Source organism: Diabrotica virgifera, chromosome 2, assembly GCF_917563875.1.
Source record: "Diabrotica virgifera virgifera chromosome 2, PGI_DIABVI_V3a".
Classification (NCBI taxonomy): domain Eukaryota; kingdom Metazoa; phylum Arthropoda; class Insecta; order Coleoptera; family Chrysomelidae; genus Diabrotica; species Diabrotica virgifera.
In genome coordinates, this window is record NC_065444.1 from 76,466,108 (window position 1) to 76,492,734 (window position 26,627).

The 26,627-nt window shown below is 34.6% G+C and overlaps 1 protein-coding gene across 1 annotated transcript in view; it reads left to right on the top strand.

Annotated features, from left to right (window-relative positions):
* The window catches only part of LOC114334517 (cytochrome c1, heme protein, mitochondrial), a 31,478-nt gene extending 6,480 nt beyond the window's left edge, over positions 1-24,998 (top strand). Inside the window, exons 4-5 of the mRNA XM_028284579.2 lie at positions 14,922-15,214; positions 24,438-24,998. Coding sequence (XP_028140380.2) covers positions 14,922-15,214; positions 24,438-24,799 — 655 coding nt within the window. The 3' untranslated portion in view covers positions 24,800-24,998. The remainder of the gene's footprint in view (positions 1-14,921; positions 15,215-24,437) is intronic.
* Positions 24,999-26,627: the final 1,629 nt, after the last annotated feature.

Genomic DNA, 26,627 nt, shown 5'->3' on the forward strand with positions numbered 1-26,627 from the left:
ATCGTATGCCTCTTGATTTCTTTTTTGTATGTACATTTTCCATAGCCTTTTCTTTTCTCTGACTTCTTTTTTAATATCGTTGTTCCACCAGCTTGTCTGCTTTTTATGATTATTTCTTCTAGTATACCCGCAAACTTGCCCTGCTGTTTCTAATAGTATTGCCTTAAATCTGATCCACTTTTCTTCCACATTTCTACTTTGTCTTCTCTTTTCAATCCTTGCAAACTGTTTTTCTGTTTTTTCTATATACTCATTTCTTGTTTGCAAGTTTCTCAGCTTATAGGTTCTTATTCGTCCGCTATAGTTTTTGTCTTGTATCTGTTTTCGGTCCTCGACTTTGTTGTTATTCTTGAATACTCCTTCTAGTAGATAATGGTCACTACCTATATCATAGCTTCTTTTCACTCTGACATCTTTAACTTTACTCCTTTTTTCTCGAGGAACAATTATGAAGTCTATTATTGATTTTTCATTTCGCTGGGGCATTGCTCTTGTTATCTTGTGTATTTCCTTGTGTTCAAAGAAAGTGTTGGCTATAACTAAATCATTATCTATACAAAACTCTAGCAATCTTTTCCCGTTTTTATTAATTGTGTGTTCTCCGTGCCTACCTATAGCTCCTTGCCATTTCATGTTTTCGTTTCCCACTCTAGCATTGAAGTCTCCCAATATTATGAGTGTTCCCTCATAATCTTCTACTGTCTGCTGTAGTTGTTCCCAAAATTGATTTTTGTCGTTTGCTTTGTCACTTTCTCCAGGTGCGTATATTACAATCAAAGTTATAATATCGCTTTTACTACAATTCATTGATACTTTCAATAGTCTCTCATTGATGAACTCCCAATTTCTTATACCTTTTACTTTATCTTTGGGTATCAAACAGGCTACTCCTGCTCTGGCCCATTCAGTTTCCTTTACACCACTGTATATTAATAGATTTCCATCTCCTATTATTTGTGTCCCAGCTCCCTTTTTTTTTGTCTCAGTGATGGCTATTGCAGCATAGTTTGTGTTGCTAAGGGTTTCTACTAATTCTAACTCTTTTCCACTTATTCCTCTAACATTCCATGTCGCTGTTCTCCATACCTCTCCTTTCTTATCTATAACTTTCAGTTCCATTTCTTTTTCCGTTTTCATTGCCGAATTTGTCATCGTTTTGTCCGCCTCTGCTTTTATTAGTTTTTTGGATTAGCTCTGTTGCTCTCTTTTTCAATTGTGCCAGTTTCCATATTCCATTTCCATATTTCATCATTTATAATGATCTTCTGGTATTTAACTTTTACAACATTACCTTTTTGTCTCTGTTCATTTGCATATTCTCTTAGTTGTTTTTGAATCTCTCTTTCTTGGATCGTATAGTCATCATCAATAAAAAGTTTTCTTCCTTTAATATGTCTTAACTTGTTCTTATTTTTCATTATGTCTGCTTTATCACCATATGTACTCAATTCTAACTTGCACATTCTCTTATTCAGTTTCGTTATCTCTTTTATCTCACACATTGTTCCAAGAAAAGTTTGCAACTGATTCTCTATATCTTCTTTTAGCTCTATAGTATCTCCTGCAGTTTCAAATCCGGTGATAATAATGTTATTTCGACGTTCTTTCTTTTCCATAGCTTCAAGTTTATATTCTAGCACCCTGATTTTAGTTTTCATTACTTCATTTTCTCTTCTAATCTCTTTTACTTCTTCCAAACTCTGCTTCCATTCACTTGTTAAATCTTTGACAATTTTTATTAATTCTTTACGCTCAGTTCTCATTTCTTTCATTTCATTTGCTATCTCTCTCATTCCGTTTGTTACTTCTTTAACCATCTCGCTCATTTCATCCATTCCGTATTCCTCTGATACGCCTATGGAATGTGTAATATGTGTTGCCTATCTGCTAGCGCCAACGATCATCTACAATTCAACCTTGCGGATAGATAAATCGCTACCAACAGATAAGACGCCACGTTATTTTGATTTCAGCCTACCTCGAATATTATTAGTCCTATTGTGTCACTAACACTCTCAGCACTTTGTTGTAGTATATTATTTGCTCACAGTTCACTCTTACAATTTCTAATTCTCGATATTTCCGAAATTCGGATGAAATATCACAGCACTCAAAATTGCGTTGTTTATCAACACAGTGGCGTACCTCTTTTTTCTTAAATAATTCATATTGTCAATTGAAATTGTCAAATTGACGTACATTTCATACCTATTGTCATTTAAGAAGAAAAATTATATATTGCTTCACAATATTGATATGATATGCAATTATTATATAAAGGTAAATTTAATTAATTGTATTTTGCTTGCAGTACTGCATTTTAATAACTAATTTTATTTACTACATACAATTGTTTACGTTTTAATAACATAACCTAAATCTTATTTCTTCTTCTTATTATTTTTTTTGGACTATGGCCTTGACAATTATCCAGCAACCAGGACCATACGATTGGCCAATATAATTAAAAGTGCGAATAAAAGTGCAGAGCGAAGAAACCAGGTGTCGCTTTTCCGAACTTGCACGGTCCCAATACAGAGAGAGAGAGACAAAATTCGTTATTGTAATAATAATATTACTGTAAAATAAAATACTAAATAACCTATATTAATTTAAAATAGGGTAACTTTTAATAATATGGAAAGTACTTCAACCCAGAGTACTTTACGCTTTTTCGAAAACATGTTGACTGTTCACAGACTGAGATACAACCGAAACTGGAAGTGAGAGTGAGAAGTCATCAATAGATGACAACATCTGTGTGAAGGCACGCCGCCCAAACAATAAAAACATGTTACTCAACTGTCTGCCTGCACACCGGATTGAAATTTGAACCATCAAATATTTGCTGAATGTTGTATTTACAGTGGTTTACAAAATGAATCACTAATCCATTTTTATAAAGTGACACCTACACAAGATGTTTATTACTTATTCCCTTTGACCCCATTAAGTGTTATCTTTAATTGGTAAAATTCGCAGGGTATGGTTATCAGTTATTTCTTGAAAAGTGAGGTCATCAACAACTATTGAATGCTGAAATGTGATCACTATAAAGAGAGATTGATATTGGTATAGAGAAAGAATCAATACATTGTCCTTCTGACGAACCAAACAAGGTTTATCGTTATAGAGGAATTATCGTTATATAGGGAATCGTTATAAAGAGAGACTACTTTATCTGAGGGGTGCCGGGCAGACATTTTTAAAAATGTTCCTAACAAATTTCAACAATCCCCTTTTTTTATCCAAAAAACATTTTTTTATAATCATTATTTCAATTTAGCCCGTTGTTTTTTAATTGTTAATTATGCTCGTTCACTCGAAATTTAAGCAGCCCTGCTGCGCAGTGGTCGCGCATAATTAACAATTAAAAAACAACTGTATAAATTGAAACAAGACCCGATTATTCTACAGAATCTTGAACTTAATCATAATCTTAATCTCGAAAATGCGTATTTTCGCATTTTTCGGGTTTTAAATCGCTTATAACTCCAAAACTGTTAACTTTTGAGAAAAATAACAAGAAATCTTTTTTATTTAAAAAGTCTCAAAAAATAATATTTTTCGGAGAAAATAAGAGATTGTTAAAATGGAGCGCGCCGCACCGGCAAAAAAATCGGATGGACACGCATAATTAACAATTAAATAACAACGGTCTAAATTGAAGTTAGTGCCGATCACTCTTCAGAATCTTGAAAATGAATATTTAAGCTACAATTTAAGTTCTTGGCAACCTCATAAATACTAATCTAAATATTGTTTTTAAGCCTCAAAAATGCGTATTTTCACATTTTTTAGATTTTAAATCGCTTATAACTCGAAAACTGTCAATTTTTGAGAAAAATTACAAGATACCTTTCTTGTTTATAATGACCCAACAAAAAAGATTATTAGGAGTAAAAAAATGTGATACTTTGTATTTGTTTAAAAAAATTGTTAAACAATTTCTGCCCAAAAATTCCGCCCGGCGCAGTGATGAATTTTGCCGAAAACCTGGCCAAAATGCAAAAATTTAAGTTTATATATTCCGAGAAATTTTATATAAATCTTGCTCTGTAGGTTTCTGAGATTCATAAAAGGCCGTTGAGGGTAGAACAATACAAGCATATATCACATATTTATATTAGTGTAAAGTTGGGATTGAACGAAAGCGGACCGAATAAAATTAAAGTGTGTTATACAATTGAGGCATTGTTAGGTTTTCGTTTAAAACTATAGACGTATATTATTCTGGAGGTAAGTGGAGTATTTTAATATACTTTTTAGATTCTTTTTCCTAACATAAACTTTATTTACAACATAGGTATTTACAAAATGATGGCACGAATTTTCAATCGTTTTCTGTTTACCAAGTTTTAAAATAGGAAAAGTAAAAAAGTCAGCTTTGGTCAGCAAAGATTTTTTGCTTAATAAATAATTCAATATGTATATAAATATGCCTCAAGAAATCATCTGCAAAAAGTTGCAAACTTAGCGGAATTCTTCATTTTAAAAACTGTAACATGCTGGAGAATTTCTACATTAAGAGACTTTAATGTTATGGTCAGTTAATAAAGTAGGAATAAAATATGAAGCAGCTGATCCAGTAAATTAACAGTTTTTTACACAAGAACCGCCGTTTTTTGTTTTTTTTTATTTTTTCTTCTTTTTTTATCTTTAAGTCCTTTTACCTTTATGTATAGGCCTATCTTTTTGCTTTCTTATTTTTATATTATTTAATAATTTTGGTCGTACGAGTCAAAAATTTTGCTTTTTTAAAAATAAAATGCATAAACAATACTTTCCAAAAATAGGTAGATCAACTCTTAATACATCTTAATTGTTTTGTAAATGGATCCGATTAATTATAAATATTACCTACCAATGTGTGGCTTCTTAACACAAAGTTTCGTTAATGCATTTCATTTTTAAAAAATTAAAATTTTTGGCTTACACGACCAATAATAATTAAAAAATATAAAAATAAGGAAGCAAAACATAGGATTATACATAAGAATAAAAGGACTTAAGGATTAAAAAAAAGAAGAAGAAAGCAAAAAAAATAACAAAAAACTGCGGCTCTTGTGTAAAAAAACTGTAAATTTACTGAATCAGCTGCTTCATATTTTGTTCTTACTTTATTAACTGACCATATAGCATTAAAGTCTCTTAATGTAGAAATTCTCCAGCATGTTATATTTTTTTAAAATGAAAAATTCCGCTAAGGATGCACCTGGCTGCAGCTGCAGATGATTTTTTGAGGATTATTTATAAACATTTTGAACTATTTATTAAGCAAAATATCTTTGCTGAGCAAAGTAGACTTTTTTACTTTTCCCTTTTTAAAACTTGGAAAACTTAAAACGATTGAAAATTCTTGGCAATATTTTGCAAATATGTTGTAAATAAAGTATATTTTACGAAAAAAAAATTAAAAAGTATATTAAAATACTCTACTTACCTCCAGACATAGCATCCACTATAAACTAACAAAATAATACACGTCTATAGTTCTAAATGAAAACCAAACAATGCCCCAATATTATTGTATAACACGATTAATTTTCATTTGTAGACCAAGGCGCATCTGTAAAAATATTAGTACATTTGGACGTTGAGAGGTGACTCAAATTTTTTTGCAGAAATTGCTTGAAAGTAAATCAAATAATATTTGAGTTATCCTCCCTCTCAAAAAGGTCCGGAACATTGTTTAAATAATCAAAATGTCAAAAAATTAAGGAAAAATTCGATTTTTTTCTTCGTTTTTTGATTATAACTTTAAAAGTATTCATTTCCGAGAAAAGTTGTACTGACATAAAAGTTGCGTATATAAATTTCCTACAATATAGAATTGGTTAAAAATTTAAAAAATAGTCACCCTTGTTACAAAATAGCAATGATTGCGAAAAAACCATACAAAAACAAGTATTCGCATTTTACGTTTTTAAACCATTTATGCTACACTTAGGACCTTCATATTTCACCCAGAAAAACTTTATGATACAGTAAAATAATACGGTAAATTTCATTAGGATCGGTTCAATAGATTTTGCAAAATAAATTTCGCAATCCAGCTTTCGCAAAAAAAATTCATTTTTTCAAAATGTTACAGGACTGAAAATAAAGCAGATAGGAAGTTGAATTTTTTTTTGTTTATAGAAATGTACTGTACTTTCATTTGCAATTTTGCAGAATTAAAATCGATTAACACCACGGCGTCAGGAATTTTTTTAAATAAACATTAATTATTGGTGCTTCGCGCAGGACAGCGGATAGTTTGCTCTGATTGGTCATTCCAATTACCTTTGATAATGATTGATACATTTAATTTTTATTACATTTCGATGTAAATAAATAAATTTGTTTATTGCAAAATAAAAACACACTCTATCCTTTGAAATATCACTTTTATTTCTTTCTTTGTTCATATATTTTAACTTAGAGAATAAAAGTTTATTATTTTTAAATATATGCAATTGTTTAAACAATATTTCACAAACAATAATAAAATTAGTTTGATTTTTGTGGAATTAAAATATTAAAATACAACAAAATATAGAGTAAGAAAATAATATATTAGATAAAGATTGGAAGAAATTTTGGTGGAAATCAACTTGTGTGAATTGAACACCGCTGTCCTGCGCGTAGCACCAAAAATTAATGTTTATTTAAAAAATTTCCTGACGCCGTGGTAATTAATCTATTTTAATTTTGCAAATTGCAAATGAAAGGTACAGTACACTTTTATAAGCAAAAAAAAATTTCAACTTGCTATCTGCTTTATTTGCGGTCCTGTAACATTTTGAAAAAATGAATTTTTTTTTGCGAAAACTGAATTGTGAAATTTATTTTGCAAAATCTATTGAACCGATCTTAATGAAATTTACAGTATTGTTTTACTGTATCATAAAGTTTTTCTGGGTGAAATATGAAGGTCCTAAGTGTAGCATAAATGGTTGAAAAACGTAAAATGCCAATACTTGATTTTGTATGTTTTTTTCGCAATTATTGCTATTTTGCAACTAGGGTGACAATTTTTTAAATTTTTAACCAATTCTATATTGTAGGAAATTTAATTACGCAACTTTTATGTTAGTACAACTTTTCTCGGAAATGAATACTTTTAAAGTTATAATCAAAAAACGAAGAATAAAATCAAATTTTTCCTTCATTTTTTGCCATTTTGATTATTTAAACAATGTTCCGGACCTTTTTGAGAGGGAGGATAACTCAAATATTATTATTTCATTTATTTTCAAGCAATTTCTGCAGAAAAATTTGAGTCACCTCTCAACGTCCATCTCAAAACAGATGCGCCCTGGACTATTGGTCCGCTGTCGTTCAATCACAACTTTACACTAATATAAATATATGATCTCATAGGCGCCCATACCCATGGGCACGGCCACGGCCCCCCTAGATTTTCTGTTGCTTTAAAATATATATTGTCATCCAAATAATACAAAATGTAATGTGCAACATCTTCATGTCTGGCCCCTCCCCTAAAATTTTTTATATGGGCGCCCATGCATGATCTGCTTGTATTGTTCTACCCTTAACGGCCGTTTATGATTCTCAAAAACCTACAGAGCAAGGTTCATATAAAATTTCTCGGGGTATACCTATAAACTTAAGTTTTTACATTCTGGCCAGGTTTTCGGCGAAATTCACCACTGTGCGGCGCCCTTCAGATTTATTTAAAGGGGACATTTTTGAACAGGAATCCGCAAAGAAACCGAATCAGAAATTTTTTTCAGATGGGAACGGTCTTACCTCTTGGACTATAATTATAATATGTTAAGAAAATATAAGACTTACATACAGATACTTCAAAGTTAAATTTATAGTTTTTGTGCTTGAAGAACTTTTTCTGTGAACATTATTATAGTGTTTGCCATATTTGTGTTTTACAGCTTCTGTAGTCTGAAATTGTTTTAGTATATATTTAACTTTATGGGATAATACAGTCACATGGAGCTAGATCAGACAAATAATACACTATGTTATATTTAAATGAAAAAATAATGACTAGGGATAGATCAACAAATCTATAATTTGTGGATTTGACGAAAGCTTATGATACAATACCCCTATGTAGACAGTGGCAAGAGCTGTAAAGCTTGTCTATTAATTTTACACATGTGAAAGCAATACAACGATTCTAAAACAATCTTCAATTAAAAATAAAGATTATTGTAACAAAATAATTATTGACCTACCCTCGTATACCAGCTCCCGTCTCCGGACAGACAGAACACTATCGATGTTTCGAGATACGCCGATGCAGCGACGATGACGTGCAAGCGGTCACATGGACATAGCTGGAGATATATAGATATTTCTGGAATATCTGTATCGCATATATAAATAGGACATATTTGTAAATAGAGTTAGTCTGAAGCTAAAGTTTGTAAAGTAAACTTGTATAAATAAAAAATAAAGTCGTATATAAATTACGAACCGCTAGTTTTATTGTAATTAGAAGTAATTACACTAATAACCGCTACAGTGGTGTTAACGGTGTGGAGTGTAAATAAATGAAAAGTAAAAAAAAAAAGACTTTTGAACTTTATTCGTCGAGAATAATCGGAGTGCGTTAATTGTTCGGTATTCGGAGAGACTTTTAAAAGACTTTTGAACTTTATTCGTCGTTAATAATTGAAGTGCGTTGATTGTTCGGTATTCGGAAAGACTTAGACATTTTGAAAAGTACGTGTGTGCCGACCAAAGATGTTGCTACAAGAACTGACCATAAAACAGCTCCGTGAACAATTAGAAGAGTACGAATTAGACAGCAGTGGGTGCAAGATAGTCCTACAAGCACGACTCAAGGATGTCCTCACGAAGAACGGAGATGACCCAGAGACGTTCCACTTCCAGTCAGCAGAGCAAGTAATCTTATCGAAATTAAAAACTGTTTCTGAAACGATCGATGAAACTTCTAGAAAAAACAACGAAAAACTTGAAGAAGTTAGTAGAAAAAGCGACGATAAATTCGAAAATGTTGCTAAAAGATTCGACGAGACTTCTCAAAAGATTGATGAAACTAGTAGAAAAAGCGACGAGAAATTCGAAAATGTTGCTAAAAGATTCGATGAGACTTCTCAAATAATTAAAGAGGTCTGTAGGCAAAACAACGAAAAACTAGAAGAAGTTTGTAAACAGAACAATGAGAAATTTGAAGAAGTTTCTAGAACATTCGATAAGATGCAGAAAAGTGTAGAGACCGTAGAAGAAAAGATCAAACAGCTAGAGAGCAGGATAACCGATACAAAAGTACAACCATCAGTTAATGCAGCAGCGTTAGATCCTTTAGTGAAAGATGAACTACCGAGAGACGAAACGTCGCATAATATGAGATTCAAATTACCACCATTTGATGGAAAGTCCTCTTGGTCCATATATCTTAGACAGTTTGAAGCTATTGCGACCGCCAATCATTGGACCGAACAAGAAAAGGCTGTTTCCTTGACTGCTGCTTTACGAGGTGATGCTGCAGATATATTAAGGTCAATTCCCAAGGGTCAAGAAAATTGTTACCAGACCTTGTTCACTCGTCTAGAAAAACGCTATGGAGATGCCCATCTACAACAAGTATACAAAGCACAACTGCGAAGTAGAAGTCAACGAGCAAGTGAGAATCTGCAAGAATTTGAAGCAGATGTGGCTCGTGTGGTGCGGTTGGCTTATCCAGAGGTGCCAGACAGCGTTTTAGAAGAAATTGTAGTAGATACCTTCGTCAATGGGCTGAAAGATAATGAACTACAGAAAGCTTTACGACTAGCAAGACCGAAAGTTTTAGATGAAGCACTTGCTATTGCATTGGAACACGAAACGGCTAGTCAAACTTCACGAGGCCATAGAGTAAGAACCATTGAAGAAAGTGACGAACACAACGATGAACGAGTATTAAGTAATCAGATGCCAAAGAGACGCGAGCCTAGATGTTGGAATTGTGGAGACGTAGGCCACATTCGTCGTAATTGTAAGAAGATCGTACAGCCGTCGGAAAACTAGAGCGGGTCGACACCAAGGGGCAACTGCCGACCTCGAGAACTAGAGCCCCCATAGTAACTGTTAACCTTACGTCCTCCGGTGGAATCCACAACTTATACATCGAAGGTCGTATCAGTAATAGATGTAGATCATTTTTGGTGGATACAGGTGCAACGAGAACTATCGCACGTCCAGATGTAGTACGAGACCATAATAAATTATCACCTGCAACAGTAAAGCTTAGAACAGCGACTGGTGAGCTAATTAATACATATGGCGAGGCTAATATGTCAGTATCCATTGGCCAGACCACAGTTGAACATCAAGTATTAATTGCCGAGATCTCCGACGAGTTCATATTGGGGATGGACGTACTACGAAAAGTGGGGGCAATATTGGATGTTCAAAATGGAGTTCTCAGGATCAACGGTGAAGAGTTGCCCTTTCACGACGACAAAGAAGATGTCATCCGCTTACTAACTACATGCGACGTAACCATACCCGGTAATAGTGAGAAAATTCTGATGACCATGCTTGATGGACACTGCCGAGAGGGAAGTTTAAGGATGGTCGAAGATGTAGAAAATGTCGAGTTCCTAACGGCGAAAACTTTGGTAAAAGTTCGAGATGTCATCCCTGTAAGAGTTATGAATTTAAGGGAAACTGCTATTAAGTTAAGTAGAGGAGCTTTGATCGGACAGTGTGTTCCCGTGGCTTCAATTTGCTCTATGAATACCAATGAGAAATCATCAAAGTCAAAGTATCCAAAAGACCTTGTCGAGATGATCATTGAAAGATGCCAAGACCTTGACTATGAACGAACGGAAAAAGTAAGGTCTATGCTGATAGAGTATCAAGATGTTTTTGCTATTGATAAGAAGGATAAGGGCAAAACAAGCATAGTAACGCATAAAATAAATACCGGAGACGCTCAGCCAATCAGACAACGGCCTAGACGACTTCCATTTGCGAAAAGAGATGAAGCCGAAGAGATTATCAAGGATATGGACAAACAAGGGGTAATTGAACCATCGAACAGTCCATGGACATCACCAGTAGTTCTGGTAAAGAAGAAAGATGGTTCAACGCGTTTTTGTATCGACTACCGCCAGCTCAATGCGGTAACAAAAAAAGATAGTTATCCTTTGCCCAGAATAGACGATACATTGGATACTCTCTCCGGTTCTCGTTGGTTTTCCACACTCGATTTAAAAAGTGGATATTGGCAAGTAGACATGGAGCCAGCCGATCGGGAGAAAACCGCATTTTCGATAGGATCAGGGCTTTGGCAGTTTACGGCTATGCCGTTTGGTTTATGTAATGCCCCTGCCACATTTGAAAGATTAATGGAGGCAGTTTTAAGAGGTCTAACATGGAAAACATGCCTGGTTTACTTGGATGATGTAATTGTGGTTGGAAGGTCCTTTGATGAACATGCCAAGAATCTAATAGAAGTCTTTCAACGATTGAGGGCAGCGAACTTGAAGTTAAGTCCGAAGAAATGTCACATGTTTCGACGAGAAGTTAAGTATTTGGGACATATTGTATCGAGTAATGGTGTAACAGCTGATCCCGAAAAGATTGAAGCAATTAAAGATTGGCCAGTACCAAAAGATAAACATGAAATTAGAAGTTTCCTTGGCCTATGTACATATTACCGACGATTTGTCAAAGGATTTGCCAATATCTCCAAGCCCCTAACAAAGTTGACGGAGGAGGGCAAAGAATATACATGGAGTGAAGAGTGCCAAAAAGCTTTCGAACAACTACAAATGGCTCTGATCAGTGCACCGATATTAAGCTACCCGGGACAGGCAGGAAAATTTGTTTTGGATACCGATGCTAGCAACAGTGCTATAGGAGCTGTTCTCTCCCAAATCCAGGACGGACAGGAAAAAGTCATCGCTTATTTCAGCAAAGTCCTGTCGAAACCGGAAAGAAACTATTGCGTTACCAGAAGAGAACTGCTGGGTGTAGTGAAGGCTTGCGAACATTTCCATAAATACTTGTATGGCAGAAAGTTCCTTCTTCGCACCGATCACGCTGCTCTAAAATGGCTCATACAATTCCGTAATCCAGAGGGCCAGATGGCAAGATGGTTAGAACGATTACAAGAATATGATTATGAGATAGAACACAGGGCCGGAAGAGTTCATTCAAATGCTGATGCCCTTTCGAGACGACCATGCAGTGCAAATTGTAATCACTGTGCCAAATTAGAGGAACGATTTTGCCCCGTGAGACGAACCACCGTCGTTAATGAGCAATGGCAGCCACAACAGTTACAAGAAGCCCAAGAAGACGATCCATGTATAAAAAGAGTATTGGATTGGATGCGTCGAGGTGAGAGACCTAGTTGGCAAAACATTAGTGCATGTAGTCCGGAAGTCAAGGCCTACTGGAGCCAATGGAATTGCCTGATACTAAAAGATGATCTTCTGTACAGAACCTTTGAGAACGATGATGGTACAGAATCTAAGCTTCAGTTGATTGTACCTAAAAGTAAAGTGTCAGAAGTATTGCGTCAGTTGCATGACGGTACATCAGGTGGACACTTTGGTATTACGAAGACTCTGCAAAAGGTTCGAGAACGGTTCTATTGGGTGAACTGTAAAGATGATGTAAGAAGATGGTGCCGGAAATGTGAACTGTGTGCATCCGGTAATGGTCCAGTTGGTAAAAAGAGAGCACCCATGAGACAGTACAATGTTGGAAGTCCTATGGAAAGAGTAGCAATCGACATTGCAGGTCCATTTCCAGAAACCGATGCTGGAAATAAATACATTCTGGTAGCCATGGACTATTTTACGAAATGGACCGAGGCCTATGCATTACCGAATCAAGAAGCTGCTACCATTGCAGAGGTACTTGTTAAAGAATTCTTCAGCCGATTTGGTGTTCCCTTGGAGATCCACTCCGACCAAGGGCGAAACTTTGAGTCAGCTCTTTTCCAAAACGTTTGTAAATTGATTGGTGCCAATAAGACCAGAACAACACCCCTGCATCCTCAATCAGATGGAATGGTCGAGAGGATGAACCGAACGATGGGTAAACACTTGTCCAAAGTTGTATCTGAACATCAGCGGGATTGGGACCAACACATTCATTTATTCCTGATGGCCTACCGCTCGGCCGTAAATGAAACTACAGGTCAAACACCAACCTGCCTGATGTTGGGTCGTGAAGTTCGGTTGCCCTGCGACCTAGAGTTTGGCTGCGGACCTTCCGAGGAACATGTTGCAGGCGAAGACTACGTTGACCGCCTGAAATTACGAATGAACAACATTCATGAACTTGCCCGACAACACATCCAGATAGCCAGTGACAGAATGAAAGATCAATATGATTCTCGATGCAAGAATGAAAGCTTCGAAGTAGGTGATCTTGTCTGGCTTTATAATCCGCAACGTCGTCGAGGCTTGTGTCCTAAACTGCAAAGACAATGGGAAGGTCCGTATGAAGTTAAGAAGAAAATAAATGACGTAATATATAGAATTAAGAAGTTGCCAAACGGTAAACCAAAAGTTATTCACATAAATCGTCTTGCACCATATGCTGGCTCAAATGAAACAGAAGAAGCACGAGTCCTCCAACAGGAGATGAAAGATGTCGCACAGCCAAGTTTTAATCAATTTATGTCAAATTACGCAGAAAGAAAGAGTGCTAGATTCGGCGTGACCACAGAAGTTCAGCAAGATCTGTTTGGTGTTCCAGAAAACGTCTCTCTAGCCCACTGTGTTGCACAAGACCTCGAGATGACTAAAGGAATCTCGTCCGTATTCAATAGAAAGTTCGGCCGCCTGGACGAGTTAAGGAATCAACAACCTAAAATTGGAAGAGTATTGCGATTGGAAGATGGTCCTCGATCTTTGCTGTATATAGTGACCAGGAAGTCTTATACGGACACGCCAAGCTACGAGAACATATGGCGTGCTCTAACTAATTTGAAGAAAATGGTCTGTAATTATGACATCAAAGATTTGGCTTTACCAAAAATTGGCCATGCAGTAGAAAATCTGGATTGGAAGATTGTGAGAAGCATGCTGGAAGTGATCTTCAGAGAAACTGGCGTACGGATTACTGTGTGTTGCATGAACCCGAAGATGTCATACCCTTCAAAGACAGTAGACTGTTACTTCTTTTCTAGGGGTGTATGCAGAGCTGGAGAATCCTGTAGATTCCGCCATCCTGGGCCATCTAGAGTTGCTGATCGGGACGCTCAGATCTTAAGAGGGGAGCAGTGTAACAAAATAATTATTGACCTACCCTCGTATACCAGCTCCCGTCTCCGGACAGACAGAACACTATCGATGTTTCGAGATACGCCGATGCAGCGACGATGACGTGCAAGCGGTCACATGGACATAGCTGGAGATATATAGATATTTCTGGAATATCTGTATCGCATATATAAATAGGACATATTTGTAAATAGAGTTAGTCTGAAGCTAAAGTTTGTAAAGTAAACTTGTATAAATAAAAAATAAAGTCGTATATAAATTACGAACCGCTAGTTTTATTGTAATTAGAAGTAATTACACTAATAACCGCTACATTATGTTGGCCTTTTGATTCATAAATTAAATTCGGATGGCACTAAACTCAATGACTAATAAATTTCTTGATTTAAAACATTACATAATACATAAAAGTTTCTTAATATAAGCTAGTGTTCTTCCCATAAGCCTGCCTAACCAAATAATGTTACATAATGAATGAATGTCATGTCATCTGTCAATGGCTGATATGCTGAAACTATCAAAGCCCCTAACATTGGCGCTATAATTTAAAATTCGACCACAATTAACAATCAGTTCTCCGAGAATTTTAGGGCAAATATTTATAATTACACAAATATTTAAAATTTTAAATTTCAATGAATCTTTAATTTGTCTTACTTATCTTCACATTTGAAAAATATTTATTGTTAATTTTATTTGTAGTGTAAGAAGAGGTTATGAAGTATACAAACAAGTGTGTGCTGCCTGCCACTCAATGCGCTTCATTGCTTACCGTAACTTAATTGGAGTTTCCCACACTGAAGCAGAAGCCAAAGCTGAAGCTGAAGAACAAATGATTGAAGATGGTCCCGATGACACGGGTAACTTTTTCAAAAGACCAGGAAAGTTATCTGACTACTTCCCCAGTCCATACCCCAATGAAGAAGCAGCTCGTGCTGCCAACAATGGTTCCTACCCTCCAGATTTGAGCTATATTGTATCTGCCAGACATGGAGGTAATGTTTTCATACAACTTCATTTTTATTTTTACCTTATCTCTTTCAGCTTTGAATATTACAAGAACTTGTATTTACATCTTTTTATCATATTTGCAACAAGAAACATTTTGAGTATTTGTGAAGTCATTATTTTTTTATATTACATTAAAGTTATAAAAAATATGTAGCAGCTAGAATAACATGTGGAAGTGAGATGTGGACACTGAACTAGTAGGGCAGTCAATGAGGATATTTGGCTCCGAATTCCCTCCTACTACATCGATTTACTTGATATTTTCAGAGTAAGCAGGGAATATATCAGGAAATAAAGTCTACCCCATGCCGATGTGTGCTTTTATCTTGGGGTGGTTCCCACCCCTTCTCGGGGGTGGAAAATTTTTTGGTTAAAATAACCACGGAAGTTGCTAGAGCACCTAATTCTAAGCAAAAACTGTTCTATGTTTTTTTTTGCAAACTCAATAGTTTTTGAGTTATTCGTGGTTGAAAATTGGCCATTTTCATTGAAAAATGACACCTTTTCGGACGGTTTTTTGCGAGTAGGTACCTTAAAAACTATGCACCTAACGAAAAAAACTATATACATAAAATGTTTTTGCAGCTTATAAAAAAACAAAGAGACTCGTTCCTGCATAAATCTTCTAGATATAATACAAAAGGAGATATGGTAGGTGAGAAAAGTTTGTTTTTTTGGTGAATGCTCAAATCGCTGTATTCAACTTGAAATAACAGAGAAACGGTCGATTTTAGGTGTATAATAATACTAACCTTTTAGACTGCCTAAAAAGACCTTTAAAATGAGCAATATTAAATGTCGATTACATTGATGGCTAATGTATTTTAAGAAAAAAATGGGAAGTATATTTTTCACCCTCATCCTTCAGAGTTTAAATACATCGTTTTCCTTCTACAATACTTTTATTATAGTTTTATTTCTATGTTTACAAAGTTGGACGGGTTTAATATTAATGATTTTTGAAAAAAATAAGCTCAAATTATAGAGGGCATTTTCAAATTTTCTTAAAACATCTTCCTTTTTCTCCATGTAACTCGAAAATGATAAGAGATACGAAAAAAAGATGTCAAACATAAACGTAGGGGTTTTTTAGTGAAAAATTGTGTTTTTGTATCTCCTGTTTTCAAGTTACAGGGAGAAAAAGGAAGCTTTTTATGAAAATTTAAAAATGCGGTCTATAATTTGATTTTATTTTATTTCAAAAACCATTCATTTTAAACCCGTCCAACTTTTTGAACATAGAAATAACACTATAATAAGAAGTATTCTAGAAGGAAAACGATGTATTTAAATTCTGAAGGATGAGGGGTGAAAAATATACTTCCCATTTTTTCTTAAAATACGTTAGCCATCAATATTTTGCACCATATCTCGCTTAGATTGAGTGTAATCGACATTTAATATTGCTCATTTTAAAGGTCTTTTCAAGCACTCTAAAAGGTATTGGTAGCATGATACACCTTAAATCGACCGTTTCTCTGTTATTTCAAGTTGAATACACCGATTTAAGCATGCACCAAAAAACAAACTCTTCTCACCTACCATATCTCTTTTTGTATTATAACTAGAAGATTTATGAAGGAACGAGTCTCTTTGTTTTTTTATAAGCTACAAAAATATTTTATATAGTTTTTTTCGGTAGATGCATAGTTTTTAAGTTATTCGCAAAAAACCGTCCGAAAATGTGTCATTTTTCAATGAAAATGGCCAATTTTCAACCACGAATTAGAATTAGAAACCAGAAAAAATTATAGAACAATTTTTGCTTAGAATTAGGTTCTCTAGCGACTTCGTGGTTATTTTAACCAAAAAAATTTCCACCCCCAAAATAAAAGCACACATTGGCATGGGGTAGACTTTGAATAAGGAGATAAGTAGAGGCTATTCCCAAAATTTCATTAAAATCCATGCAGTAGGATAAAATTCGGAGGTAATATCCTTTTCTTGCTCCCATTGACTGGCGTATAGAGTGAGAAACAAAATTATTAGTAAATTGAAGAGTCTAAAATGCAGAATTACTCAATAAAATTAAAATGGTAAATAGTTATTTAAATCTGAGACTCTTCGTGTTGAAAGTTCTTTCTGGTACATCCTTAATCTGCGACTTTTACAATTTATAAGACCGCAGCTGTCCAGCGATTATGCAACCCTCTGAATCGAAAACAAGCAAAACCATCTATTTACTTTTCTATCTTTACTCAGATTTGAGTACTAGAAAGTTCCTCTTCTGTCCTTTTCCTAGACGAATGAAAACGGAATGTGATTGCAAGGAGTCCTTTTTGTTTTCTATATTTGTCGTCTGCCGTCTTATAAATTGTAAAAGTCGCAGATTCAGGATGTACCAGAAAGAAATTTCAACACGAAGAGTCTCAGATTTCTTTCTTTCTTTCTCCCCTTCCTTATACCCTTTCAGGTGTCGGATTTGGGTTTAATTTAGCTACATATTCACCCATCTCTTCCATTCTTTTCGGTCCTGTGTTATTAGTTTCATTTCTTCTAGCGTTTTCTGTTTGATTTTTCCTGCTTCTACTATTTGCTGTATCCATTTTTTCTTCTGCCTGCCTTTTTTCTTTTTTGTAATATTCCTTGTTTCGTGAATTTTCCTTGCTAGTCTACTAGGTTTCATTCTCATCAGATGTCCATACCAGTTTAATTGCCTCTTTATTATTTTATTAATTATTGGTTCCTGTTTAGTTATCCCTCTTATTGTCTCATTTCTGATTCTATCCCATTTGGTCTTTCCGGCTATAGCACGTAAATGTCTCATCTCAATTGCATTTATCCTACTATTATGCTTTTTCTGTAAAGTTCAATTTTCGCTTGTATACAGTATCGTCGGTATCACAATCGTATTATATATTTTAATTTTTGTTTCGTGGGACAATTCTTTTTTCCTCAGAATTGGCGCTAGTGCGTAGTACAGTGTATTTGTTTTTTAGTTCTGTTTGTTATTTCGAGGTCTATTTTCCCATCATTGGTAATAATACTTCCAAGATAATCATATGCTGTAACTATTTCCAGTTGAGTATTTTTGCATTTTATAATTACTTCATTTTCTTCCTTTTCGCCGATGACCATTATTTTACTTTTCTCGATGTTTATTTCCATTTTTAATTTCTCTATTTCTTCTGTCCATATATTTATGAGTTTTTGCATTTTTGTCACGGAATCTGCTATAAGGACTATGTCATCCGCATACAGTAGGGCTTCTATTTTTATTGGCTGTAATCTTTGGTATCCTATTGTTGTCTGTATTTGGTTCGTTCTTTCTCCAGTATTTCTAGTCAATTCATTCATGACTTATGAATAGTAGCGGACTAAGACTGTCTCCTTGCTTGATACCTCTTTCCCAATTGAATTCTTCAGATCTTTCTCCTGCTATCTGTACACGTCCTTTTACTACTCCTTATATATTTTCAATTATTTTTATCAGTGTACTTGGTACTTTCATGTTCTGCAAGCATTTCCATATAATTTGTCTTTCTATAGAGTCGAATGCTGCCCTTAGATCTATGAATGCTAGAATGAGCTTTCCCCCCGAGTCAATACTTCTTTCTATTATATTTCTAATGATGTAAATGTTATCGTTTGTCTGTCTTTCTGGTCTAAACGCTGCTTGTTCTTCTCCCAGTTCTTTTTCTACCTCTTGTCTTAGCCTCTTCTCTACTATTTTCGTGTATATTTTAAAACATACCGATGATAAACATATTGCTCTATAATTTTCGCAGTTGACGTGTTCTCCCTTTTTGTATATTGGCACTATAAGGTTACTTTGCCAGTCTTTTGGGATTTGCTGCTTTTCCCGTGCCTCTTTGTATATTTTCAACAACCATTTGTCGTCTGCGGTCTTATAAATTGTAAAAGTCGCAGATTAAGGATGTACCAGAAAGAACTTTCAACACGAAGAGTCTCAGATTTAAATAACCATTTACCATTTTAATTTTATTGAGTGGTGAATTCTGCATTTGAGACTCTTCAATTTGTTAAGAGATGTCGCTGTATCGCGTCCCAATGGGAAATTCAATGACTTTTGAAGTTCCCCTTAAATTGATGGTTGAGCTATTTTTCGATTCAGAGGAGTGCATGCTAGCGCTGTTGAGGAAGCCTGAAATGGTGGAAACAGCTGTCCAGCGATTATGCAACCCTCTGAATCGAAAACAAGCAAAACCATCTATTTAAAATTATTAGTCTTAAAACGGAAGATCCTCTAGTCTAGACAATCTTTGGGTCTTGTAGAGACGAGATAACAAGATAAGGGAGATGAAGACGTAACCAGGAACTTTGAGCACACTGTGGAGACAAAAAAAAATTAGTATGATTTATATCAAGGCAAATTGTATAAGATGGGCAGGACATGTACTGAGATCAAATGATAAAGTGTACTTCTGTGTGAAAGATCTGATAGCACAAAGTCAGTTGGTCACCCAAGAAAAAGATGGAAGGATGTAGTAACAAGTGATCTATGTAGAATGGGTTAGAGTTATAGAGCCAAGAAAGAAGATTATGCTTTTATACTTTTTTTCACTATTTAATTCACTCTTTTAGTTATTTTTTACCTTTGATGTACAAATTTAGAATTGTGTAAATTTCATTGTCAATTTCTTTAATATCTTTTTATCTTCAACCATTTCTTTCATCTCTTTATCTGCCTTACTTGTCTCCTAATAGCTATTTCTTTATGTGCATTCCAAATTATTGTTTCATAGTAAGCACAATTTTAGAGTTTCATCAAATTGGGTAAAATTGTTTATAAGGAGACACCACTTGAAACTATGGATAATTCTCATTAAAGATAATAAGTAATATTAAAATGGCATAAGAAAATAGCTTCTGAACAACATTCCATGATTATTGTCAGTTCTAAATTGATTGATGAATTTAGTGTTAAATTCACTACATATTTTGTTTTCATTTGTTGTAATTTTACTTTCGGTGTCAGTTTTCTATGCAGTTTCTTTTTAAAGAAACCAGTTCATTGCAAGAAGACTTTTTTTTATCTACGATGCTACATCAAACTTTATTTCTTTAACTTATTGAATGATTATTTCATTTGACATATCGGCAGTTTATAGGCAACTCTTTCAGTGCCCACGCCTACGACACGAGGGTTTTATCAAGAGTGGCGACGACGCTCAAGACAAGAGTGTTGTCCAACGTATTGTACAAAAGACTTCTCCCCTACGCTGAAGAAATAGTAGGAGGATATCAGTGCGATTTCTGTCCTAATAAATCAACAACGGACTAGATATTTACAGTGAGGCAGATCCTTGAAAAAGCCCTAGAGTTCGGCGTCGACACCCACCACATATTCGTGGACTTCAAAGCCACATACGACTCAGTTAATAGAGGTAAACTTGTACTTGCTATGGTAGAATTTCAAATACCGCTTCAACTTGTCCAATTAACTGAACTTACGCTCACAGGAGCAGAGAGCATGGTAAAAATCCAAAACGATTTCTCAAGACCCTTCCATTGCAAAAATGGACTAAGGCAGGGTGATGGACTGTCGTGTCTCTTATTTAACCTGGCATTAGAAAAAATAATTCGAGAGTGCCAAATTAATACGAATGGTACTATCTTTAACAAATCAGTACAAATTGTCGGATACGCAGATGACATAGACATCATAGGTAGATCTAAAGAATCACTGACTGAAGCATTTCGGACGTTAAGAGCATCTACACAGAGAATGGGGCTAAATATAAATGTTTAAAAGACCAAATATATGTGTTGCACTAGATCAAGCAACCCGACACCTACAAGAATAATAATTGACGACCTAGAACTGGAAGGTGTCGACACTTTCATATACTTATGCCCGATTTCACCAACAATACCTAAATATTTAAGAATTACCTAAGTGTGTTTAGGTACTTCCTAACTCTAAAACGGATTTCACCATACGATAAGAATTGCCTAAACCGCTTAAGCATTACCTTACGTTAGGATACGGATTTCGATTTCCCTAAACTTTAGGTATTACCATTGTTTATATAGGGAGATAGTTGGTCAGCCCAATAGGTAAATATGTTTGATTCAAATTGAGACAGTCACCAGATGTTCTCACAATTTCTGTCAGGGTTGCAACGTCAAAATGCATAGACACCAAGTTGGATACGATCCTATTCATAATACCCCAACTCGCATACACATTAAAAAAATAAATATATTAGAAGAGTATATTTAGAAATTGAATTAATGATGTCATGCTACTATACATTATATATTATATAATAGCATGACATCATTAATTCAATTTCTAAATATATCCTTCCATATAGGTATATTTATTTTTTGAAGTTATACTTCTTTACGCGCGATATGAGGGTGAATTTTTATATGGTAAAACCTACGATCCGGGCGCATGCGCATTATAACTTTGTTCTGATTGGATGTTCAAATGACATGTCAAAAATTATCCAATATGGCAGCTGTAGCGCAGCTGTGGTTTGGACGGTTGGCGGTTTGGTTATGTATGGTTGTTACGTTTTAAAATTTGTGGGAAGAGAAACAACAAACAAAGGTTAGTTAATAGTTATACTGCCTTTCTAAATAGTTTTCATATTATATTTTTGAAGTTATACTTCAAAATGTTTTAATTTATGTATGTATCAGTCCAGAAAAGGTGTGGAAAGAATATATTAGTGTTTTTAAATATATTTTTAAACGTGTTAAAAATGCAATTTTTAGGACTCCATAGGAGCGTTAAAAATGCTACTTTAAGGCACTAGTGCTTTAAAATTTTTAAAGTTAAAAGTGAATTGTCAAATTGTGAAACGTCAAAATATTTGTATTTCATTTATTAACATTATATTAATAATACAACTTGCGCAATTTGAAAAAGGTGGTTTAAAAGGTTTTTTATTATAATTTTGTGTCTTTGGATTTGTCTTCCTTGGGCGTAAAATAATAAAACATCTATTTTTATATTTCACTTGTCACCGTGATGTATAATTATGTATATCTGAAAGGTAGGTAGCATGCGGCTTGATGCCCTTGTTGGTAGAGCATTGGACCAGAGATCAAAAAATCGCGAGATTGCGGGTTCAAATCCCGGACGATTCATACTTTTTTCTTTTTTTTTTAATATTTGGCATTGGTTTTGGTTCATTTTTGGTAATTATTGTTAATTTTTTGTATTGTAACTGTTAAGTAGGTATATTTACTTCGTTGAAATTATATTATAATAGAAGTATAACTTTTTACGTGCGTACAAAGTACACACACATTCTTTTTTAATATGTATTCGAGTTGGGGTGTTATGAATAGGATCGTATCCAACTTGGTGTCTATGCATTTTGACGTTGCGACCCTGACAGAAATTGTGGGGACATCTGGTGACTGTCTCAATTTCAATCAAACAAATTTTCCTATTGGGCTGACCAACTATCCCTATATAAACAATGGTATTACTTATCGTTGACAGTCAGGTTATATTTTTACAATTGTGACTAATGGACTTGTGACGTTTGTCAATAATTTGCTTCTTACCTTAATTTTTCTGTTATTCTGTAATATTAGGTATATTAGTTGTAATTTTGTATTCTCTTTTATATTAATAATATAATATGTGTTGGAAAATATAGAAAATCATTTGGAGTTTTTTACAGGTCTGTTGACAAAATTACGTAGTCTACCTACTACCTAACAAACTAGTGTTGTGTTTCAAAACCCCATTCATGATATAACTAAAAGTGTGTCATTAAAAATTTAATAATAAAAAGCAATTTTCAACATATTATTTATTTTAAAATTATTTCATTAATGACAATTTAACTAACTTCAATTTTTCGTCATATGTGAAATTTACAACTCTTTTCTTTTCCTCCATTTCACTGTACATATACAAATAACATACAAGACTATATTTATTATATACAAACTTAATGCACAAATAACAAACTACTAAATAAAATAACTATAACAGTACAAAACTGGATAAAACCAAATTGGGAAACAAACAATAATGACAAATAATCGAAAAAGTAAGGAAATGTCATCTTATTCTTCTTTTTATTTATCAAAAATAGTTCAAACGTACCCTAGGTAATACCTAGGAAAGCATTTCCTAGATAAGCAGTTCTTTTAGTTGTGAAATGCGATTGTTCCTAAGTATTGACTTAAAAGTTCCTATCGATAAGAATTACTTAATAAGGCAACTGTTTAGGTATCGTTGGTGAAATCTGGCATTAGGCTCTCTGCTAACTAAAGATAAAAATGTCAGTGAAGAAATTAAAAGAAGAATAGTGCTCGCCAATAAGTGCTACTATGGCTTAAGAAGACAGATTGCCTCAAAAATACCTAGAAAAATTAAATTGACTGTCTACAAAACACTAATAAGACCAGTGCTAAAATATGGCTCAGAAACTTGGTCACTTACTCAGAATGACCAAGAACTGCTCAAACGATTTGAGCGAAAAATCCTAAGACGAATTTATGGTGGCATAAAACAACAAGGTTTGTGGCGCAGGCGTTACAAAATTTTGAGTTGTATAGAAATTTTTTAGAACCTGACGTTGTACAATTCATTAATGTAGCACGCCTAAGGCCTTGTTCAGATAGGGCGGTTTGCCAACGTAAACGTCGCGATTAACCTGTTTAAACGCTGGTAAACCGCGTAAAACTCGCGGTTGCATATGTACGATGATGAGCGGTTGCATTTGTTTTTCAGGTAAACCGCGACGTCGACGTTGGCAAACCGCCTGCATATAAACAAGCCCTTAGATGGATAGGTCATGTAATCAGACGAGAGGAAGATGCCATAGTCAGAAAAGTTTTTGATCGAAGAGGGCCGATAAGACAACGAGCAAGAGGAAGACCGAGACTTAGGTACCAAGACAACATAGAAACTAATTTAAAATCTATTGGAATTAGAGCATGGAGAAGAGTTGCCAGAGAGAATTGTTCTGAAGAAGGCTTTGGCTCATAAAGAGCTGTAACGCCACTGATGATGATGGCGACGACGCACGAGTGTCGGCGGTAGTACTGCGATACTAAACGAACCATTTAAAGACGTGTTATCAGCCATGTGGAGTTAGTTCAAGATGGTCAGCGAATGTGTTGAGTATTTCGGTTTAAATCACTGATAACTAGAGTAAAATGTTATTTTCTTTGTACATCTATTCTGGTTTTTGATATTTGGGCGCTTGATGTTTTGATTTGACAGTTTTTGTGCATTTACCATACTTAATAATTCTTTTGTTTTAGGCGAAGATTACATATTTGCCCTTTTGACGGGTTACTGCGACGCGCCAGCGGGCGTGGTCCTCAGAGACGGACAATACTTCAACCCCTATTTCCCCGGTGGTGCCATTTCGATGGCACAAGCCCTATATAATGAAACCATAGAATACAGTGACGGAACACCAGCAACTGCCAGTCAACTCGCCAAAGACGTCGCTGTGTTCCTAAAATGGACGTCAGAGCCAGAGCATGATGACAGAAAGAAAATGTTAATCAAAGTGATCGGCATCTTTTCTCTTCTTATTGGTATCACTTACTATGCTAAGAAACTCAAATTCTCTTCACTGAAATCGAGAAAGATTGAATTTAGGCCCAAGAGTAAATAAATAAGTATTGTAGATGAATTTTAAACAAGGTTTAGCGTGACTACCATAGTTATTATTATCTTAAGGTCTAATTTTATTGTACATATTTACAGACTTTCCAACTGACTGGGGTTTGCATTTGCCACCTTGGTTTATTTATTTTTTCCAGGCTTTATTATTATTGTGTCACGTTATGTTTCAATAAAAAAACAATAATAAATATATGCAGTTTTATTTCATAACATTTTTTATCGTGGGGAAGAAAAGAGAAAATATTTTCAAGACAATCCAAACTGTATTTGATGGAAATCTGGGACTTTATAACCACAAAAACCTCCACCCATCAACTACGCAATTTCCGCGACGCATCGAGTGTCGCTTTTTTCTGTTTCTCATCAATCTCATAATGATAATATAAGCCAATACCACGATACACTTAACCAGAGATAGGATGGTGCGCAGTCGTGGGCGGATCCTCCTTGGCGCGAACTACGTCACTCACAGAGTTGTTTTAAAAGTTGCAGTTTTCACTTATAAATTCGTTAAATTTGTGTTTATTTGAGCTTTTGTGGCTTCTTTTTGAATCCCATTATGAAATGAGAAGTGTTTAAAAGTAATTATCTCTGTATGTAATATTCTACTTTTTCAATTATATGTTAAACCTTCAATTTTGGCGTTAAATCAGAATGTACCATATCGGTCAGCATAAACATTCTATTCAGGGGCGTCATTTGAAATTTTGATTGGGGGGGGGGGCAAGCATGTATAATATACAATACATTATATATGATGTAATGATGAAAACTGAAAGCATTTTTTGTAAATTTCAGTCATTTTCAGGGGGGGGGCAACTGCCTCCCCTAACCCTACCAAATGACGCCCGTGATTCTATTGTTTATGCAACCGATCTGATTCATTTTGAAGCGTCCAGAATTATTAGGTGAATACAGTAAAACCTCCGTTAACCGAATCCTTTTTAACCAAAACATCGTTTAACCGAAATTGCTGACAGTTTAAATAATTCGTCAATAAAAATAAATAAAAAAAACAATAAAATTAAGGAAAATTAATATGTTTTGGGTGTTTTTTAAAAGAAATCTTCTATTTTCTTTTGTTTTCCTTTGACAACGATGTTTTGCAGCTATATCTCTCCAATACTATGTAATTTGATAAAAGAAGAATCAAAAAACAATGTTATTTTTAACCGAAATTCTTGTTATCCGAAACGGCCTCCCCCTAATTATTTCCGTTAACGGAGGTTTTACTGTATTTATTTTGAATTAAATTTATGTTTATGAAGAATTATTATAAACGGTCATTAAAAAAGAGGTCGCGTTGTACGACAATTGAAATCAGTTGACCAGACATTTTAAAAATTACTCACTGCACTAAAAAGCATCAGATCTTCTGAACTTCATCAACAGTAAGCGAATGTGTGTTTATAACTTGAGCAAATTTCTATATAAAAAAAAGAGCCAGCAGGAAAGATTAAACACTGAACAATTTATTATTTTCTTAAAACTTATTTCTTAAACTTTCAGTTATAATTGTTTAAACCGAAATGACTTCAAAACCGAAACTAAAGATTCAAGCTCAACTCTTCATTACGATTTTATTAATATGTCACGTGTACTATTTCTGCGACTATAATATACGGAACTTTCGGTTAGAACTCTTTAACCGGAAATTATATAAAAACCAAAATTATCTCTACATTATTTGTTCTCCTCGTGCTAAGGCACGTCGAATAATATATCGCTTATACTATTTCAGTGACCTTAAAACAGTACTTCCGGTTGCAACTCTAAAACAAAAAGCCCGATGCCATTTTCTGATCTTTTATCCTAGG